The sequence below is a fragment of the Ictalurus punctatus genome, chromosome 13 (assembly GCF_001660625.3).
Source record: "Ictalurus punctatus breed USDA103 chromosome 13, Coco_2.0, whole genome shotgun sequence".
NCBI lineage: Eukaryota > Metazoa > Chordata > Actinopteri > Siluriformes > Ictaluridae > Ictalurus > Ictalurus punctatus.
In genome coordinates, this window is record NC_030428.2 from 12,411,565 (window position 1) to 12,418,105 (window position 6,541).

At 36.9% G+C, this 6,541-nt stretch overlaps 1 protein-coding gene across 1 annotated transcript; it reads right to left on the reverse strand.

The window, feature by feature from the left end:
- Positions 1-416: 416 nt before the first annotated feature.
- Positions 417-5,961, reverse strand: zdhhc4 (zinc finger DHHC-type palmitoyltransferase 4). Its single transcript, XM_017483927.2, has 7 exons — positions 5,846-5,961; positions 5,453-5,591; positions 3,130-3,203; positions 2,466-2,644; positions 2,250-2,375; positions 1,852-2,096; positions 417-1,409 (listed from the first exon to the last, which is right to left on the reverse strand). The coding sequence occupies exons 2-7, from the start codon at positions 5,573-5,575 to the stop codon at positions 1,119-1,121; spliced, it is 1,038 nt and encodes a 345-aa protein (XP_017339416.1). The 5' UTR covers positions 5,576-5,591; positions 5,846-5,961; the 3' UTR covers positions 417-1,118.
- Between the last annotated feature and the right edge of the window lie 580 nt (positions 5,962-6,541).

A 6,541-nucleotide genomic window follows, 5' to 3' on the forward strand; every position in this document is an offset into this window, starting at 1 on the left:
CTACATTAACCAATCCTGCTGAAAAAAAAAACAGCTTGGTCTGACTAGCCACCAGAGCACAGACCGAGTTGGTCAAACTGGTAAATCATTATTTCTTTCTTATTCTTAACTAAATTATTCAGCACGTTTAACTGCCTTAGTGTAGTGTATGCTTCTTAAAAGCAACTTGTCCACAATGTTGCATTACTAGCACTAGTTCAGAAACCGTTTCCTTTCCATCAGCAGGCAAAGACTACCAGTTTGACTAGCGTGGCCTGTGTTTTGGCAGCTGATCAGAGCCAGCTGATCAGAGCCAGCTGGATTTTTTAGCAGGGAATATTGGAGAAACACATCTAATCTACAGCGACTTGTTTAACAAACATCGTATAAAAACCATTTATTTAAAAAAAAATAAATAAAAAAATCTCACCCACCAAGACAATATAAAACAATTTATTAAAAACAGTAGTATGAAAACATCACGTTAAAGAAAAGCAATTTACAGATAAAAGTAGTTACAAGACATGTTCGGGATCCAAAAGGTACTTTTCCTTTTTATAATGGAGCTACAGAACAAATGTTGATAAAGAGAAAGTATTATGCGAACTGCATCTAATTTCTCACACATTGCCTCTCTAGAAACCCTTTTAGCATTTTTGGATACCACATGTATTAAAACCTTTTCATAAATTAATAGGTCTAAATTAAAACAATTAAGTATCAATTCTAAACTATTTTTTATCGAAATCATTTCTAACAAATGACTGTGACCTCTACACAACTCTGATATTTGCACAAAGTCATACAAAACTATATAATGAAGAAAGTGATTCTGGATTTATGATAGCTGCTGCTACTGTTGTCTGCTCTGTGATGTCCTTTTGTGCATTTTATAAATAAAAGTGTCATACAAAGTCAGAAACAACATTAGCAAGTGTTTTTGAGATAATTTAACGGCATGCAACTGTGCAAAGATTTAGGCATGTAGTTTGCACAATGCTAAACTGGTGGCTATTAGCTTCCCTTACTTGTTAGCACCATGAGCAAACACTATTGTTTTGTTCCACATATAACTACGTTTGGAGTTAGGAGAAGATTGTCTACATTTCTTTTTTTGGTCCAACTCCTTTAAACAGAAGCTAATTGTCTTTCTTCTGAGTAGGGCATAAAGGCCAAACTATTTCCCCAAGATTTTTGAGGATTCCTCTGTGATAAAAACCACGTAATGGGTTGTAGGACGTACGGCATCGATGTCCAGAGACAGGATTGCAGTACTGGCAGCCATGGCCTTTCTGCTTGAACCATTCATTAGATGTCTGATTCACCAAAGCCAGATAACAGTGAAACAGGGTATACCCCGCCACAAGGAAAAATACAAATACCACGAAGCCAAGCATGAAGACTATCCTCGGGAAGGTCATGAAGAGATGCTGTGGAGAGAGGTTTACATCATTTAGCCATGAAAATGTCAAATACTTCCTGGACTGTGAAATTAGAATTTTTTTCCCCAGCAGTCACAGTATTAACAGTAAGGCTATTATAAAAATTTCTGCACAAATAAAGATTCAGTTTACCACTACTGTAAAGTCATTATAAGCATGTGTATGGGGAAAGCTTTCTCCATAAGATTAGATAAAGCTCCTAATACTGATCATGAAGCTTTTAGGGCACTTGTTGTAGAATTTGGTTACAGCTACTGAGGAAAGCAAAACTAGTGAACTTGTCCTGAATCAACAACACTGAAGTCACTCTTTTCAAAAGACTGTGGAGACATTCTTGTTCTTTTTCTATTTTCCATTATCCATCTTTCTCTCCATGATACCTATTATAATATTATTTATGTATTTATGGACCCGTTCGTTGGTGACTCACCTGTATAACAAACAGTGGTCCTACAGGCTGCTGCTGACCCTCCGCATCAACGTAATGTGCATTCATGATTCCAGATCGCAGGACAGTATGAAACAACATGTCTGCTGTGAGAATTGCAATATTGCCTGCCATGGCACATAGGCTCAGCAGGTAGAGCAGGAAGAATCTAGTATTCTGAGCACCGATGCAGTTATTCACCCAGACACAGTGGTGGTCAAATCTCTGAACACAACGGTCACATACACCTAAATATGACAAAAAATAAGAGATTTTAACAATTTTTCCAGGTTAGAAATGTCACTGAAATAGCAAGATAATGAGCTGATCTTTGGCATGGAACTGCCAATTTGCATGAGGAAATTTAAATTTTATACTTTCCTGAGCACACTGATACTCACTACAGTGTTTAGATCTGGCAGGTTTCACCAACTGACATGTTTGGCAAAAGACTCCCTCCTGAAACAACCTCTCATCATACTGGTACACCTTCAGTTGAACTGCATGGTTTTCCTTTGTCAGTGTACCTAAAAAGAAAGCAAATTTTAGATGAACTGTCTGAGGTTCTACTTTTATAAACAAAACTTACATATGTTTGACTTACATATGTTGCTTACCTGGATCTTTACTACAGCACAGGTAAAAGATGTAGGACTTAATTGCCAAGAAGAAATATGGAAGACACACGTTAAACAAAGTGGTGTCCATTTCTAAACAGAACCTAAAGATCTCATAGGAGAATTCTCCATACACAGCAGCCTCAAGAATAAGGTGCAAGTAAATGAAGAGCCTGTTTCTGTTGCAGAAGAGAAAATGGCATACTTAATAAACATCATGCAATTAATCAACCACCACAATTGAACAATAACAGACCAACACAAGAAGCAAGTAGTATGAAATTTCCCTTAAAGTCATCAGTAATCTAGCATCTCGCAAGAGACAAAATAAGTTAAGCTGTTGTGTGATACAAAATTTGTAAAAAATAAGTTATTTTGCCAAGCAATTTTGGATAAAATCTGAATTTTAAAGCATAGTCCCTGTGTATTTAATACATTTTAGTGTATAAAAACATTATATACAGTATGACAGAAATACAGTATTATTTTATTAAATAAAATATAAAACTGTGCTTAGTGATGCTAATTACAGACAAAGGGGGCTTACACTAAACAACAAATTTGAGAAGTGTTGATGTACAGTAATAAGCAAATCTGAAATACTTTCCACCAGTGTTCTATTTACACTGATTAAAGTAATGTTGGATTTGGTTGAAATTCTCACCTCTGATGGAAGAGTCTGTGCATAATCCTGTAGCAAATATTTTGAATGCATTGTGGAATCCAAGGAGTAACAACCTGGGTAACCAAAATAGATATCCTTAAAAAGCTATTTGCATTTCAGTAACAGATTTATCAAGGTGGTGTTTCTGTTGGTTTAGTGTTCAGCTGAATCAAAGGTTAGTGGACAAAGTAAATTTAATTAAGTGGGTTTTTTTTTTTTGCCTTTTCTAATTTTTTAAACATATATAATGACCTGACATTATGTAATGTGAAAAAATAAGTACACCCCATGGAAATTGTTGGCTTTTTTAAATTATTATTTTACATATTTGGACAACTAAACATTCCATAATCTTTGAAACAGTGGTTATTAATAAAGCTGATATACTTGAACAAAACCACATGGAAAATTAGTTTTTTCAATCATTTATTCAACAGAAATGTGAATAGATGTGGAACATGTGGGCAGTGGTAGCTCAGTGGATAAGATGTTGGGTTACTGATCAGAAGGCCATGAGTTTGCTCAAGATCAAATGTTTGCTTGTCCAAATATGTCAAAAAAGCCAACAATTTCCATGGGGTGTAGATATTTTTCACATGACAATATATATCATCAGTTCTACATAAGCAGAAAATGTCTGTATTTAGGGATTTAAATACATAAATCAAGTGAGTCAGGATCTAAAATGGCCAACAGTTTTAAATTGTGGAACATGCTTTTTTTGTTTTTAAATTATAGTATGTTACCATTATTATACCATACAGGTAAGTCTATATGAGCTTATTTCAGCATTTTTTCATCTCACTCTCTGTCTACCACATCTGTAGTGTATGTGTGATTACCCCCCAGACAACCATTTTGATATGTTTTCCTGTAAGCAGAAAAAGAATGGAAAACCTGTTCACTTGAAACCAACTTATATTAGATGTCTGGGGCAGTTGTTAGGGCAGTCAATACATGTATAAAAATATTTTTTCGAACATGAATTCTTCAGTCAGAGGTATTTGTAACTTAAGCTCTAAATCTGTACAATACACCCTTTCTCAAAAGGAGGAATTGGTGCTTATGCAGGAACATCATAGTCATGTAAACACGTATACGCCCCAGTTTCAGCTTGATGGTGCATAAATAGAAATGACTTTATTGACTGTATTGGTCTAGATCAGTCCTGAGCTTGGGCTGCTTTTTGTGTGGAGTTTTGCACATTCTCCCTGGGTTTCATCCAAAATGTATTTCCTTAGACGTTTTCCACCTCCCAAAAAGAAGTAGGCAGACTGTTTATGCGCAAGTATCCCTTGGTGTGAAAACGTATTTGCATAGTGTCCTGCGATGGACTGTCCTCAAACCCGGTGTACCTGGGATAGGCTTTGGATACTCTGGGATCCTGACAACGTGGTAAGTAAAGATGAATGAATTGGTTGTTCTCATGTTTGAAAGGGGAGTAAAACTCAATAAAAGCTTTCTCTAATGTTATTCTGAGACTTAACTGTTAGCAAGTAAAAGGTTTAGTTCCAAGTCTGTGTTATAAGAGAGTTTTAAGTCAACACGTTTTCTCTTCTTTACACAGTACATGGAAGCAAGTATATAGCCCATACATTATGACTGTAGCACATACATTATATGGCCAAAGGTACTGTATGTGGACACCTGACCGTCACACCTATATGTAGACCTTCCCAAAACTGTTGCCACAAAGTTAGAAGGACACAATTGTCTAGAATGTATTTGTATGCTGTAATATTATGATTTCCCTTCACTGGAACTAAGAGGCCCAAACATGTTCCAACATGACAATGCTCCTGTGCACAAAGCGAGCTCCATGAAGACATGGTTTGCCAAGATTACTGTGGAAGGACTCGAGTAACCTGCACAGGTCCCTGACCTCAACAACACCGAAAACCTTTGGGATGAACTGGACCACTGAATGTGCACCAGGCTGCCTCTCCAAACATCCCTGCCTGACTTCACTAATGCTATTGTAACTGAATGAGCACAAATCCTCACAACCACGCCACAAAATCTACTGAAAAGCCTTCGCAGAAGAGTGGGGGTTATTATAACAGTAAAGGGGGATTAAATCTAGAATGGGATGTTCAACAAGCTGATATGCATGTACTGGCCATGTAGTGTGTATTCCTTTAGCAAATCAACATGTTATTTTGACATGCAGCTTGAATGATGCTTATTGACTGTCATAGTTTCTCCATTACTTAGGAGTCTTACTCCAGTGCAAAACTAACGACGTTTATTATAGAGTTTGAATCTTAAAGTTTTGAGATTTGTAAGAAGACAGCTCCCCCGGTGTCTCTTGTCAAGTGTTTACCTCAGAGAGAGTGTTGTAGACTCGGCTAAAAGGAGTGTGCTGTTGGTCTGAGTATCTACACACCAGGGCGATGCAGGTGAGCACCACCGCCACATAGATCCCGAAAAGAGTCAGGAAGTCCATTTACCTGGGCGCTGTGCTGTACAAACAAACAGGATTTACACACTGATTTACCCAAGTGCATTTCTCACTCCAGTTATTATTTGTGGCTGCAATATATTAGTTTTATTTTAGTTTATTTTAGTTTAGGCTTACTTTCATTTCGTTTTAATAGCCAGCAAGCTACATATAGCTAGATACATACTAGTCATAGGCAAACACTTTGGCAACAATTTACTAAAGGGAAGAAAGGGGGGAAAATATCAAATAAAATAAAAACATAAAAAATGCTACCTTTTTTTAATTTACAAAACATTCCTCCACAATCCCCCGGCAGTTTATTTCCTCATGTCTGCTTTCATTAGCCACAGGTAACCAGCAGTGTGAAGCGAGTCAAAACAACAGACTCCTTGTTAGTGAGCGTCAATGTAAAAGTCCCCAGCAAGGTAAGAGTTCTGATGAATTGACTTAATTAATAAATGACTTTGTAGAAATTTAATTATGTTAAAAGATCCATTAATGTGTGTGCTTTCTAACTTCTCTAACATGGTTTTCCTATTATGGGGATTTTGTTTGTTAAAGAGACTACAAAGCTCGTCTTTACATCACATTGGATAATTAGCCATCTGCTAAATGCCGTAAATGTACTTTTATATGTAATGTGATATAATGAAAGTTTTATGTTTAAATAATTTTTGAAACTATGAATTGTTTTTTTTACACTAGCATAACACACAGCCTTTGATTGTATACATAGACATTGACATCATACCAAACAGCAGCCACAGAACACCTTCTGGCCCCTTAAAAAAATTAACTTACAAAATACATCCTATGGGTGTATGCTGGGATGCAACCTCAGTGATGTTCCTGTGGTTTGCAGGTGTTTCAGGCCTTTCACCATCAGACACCCTCGCCCAGGTGACCCAGTCATGGATGATCAGCCCCTGGCCTGCATCCCAGCAGCAGTAGGCCACCGGCCTGCCCTCT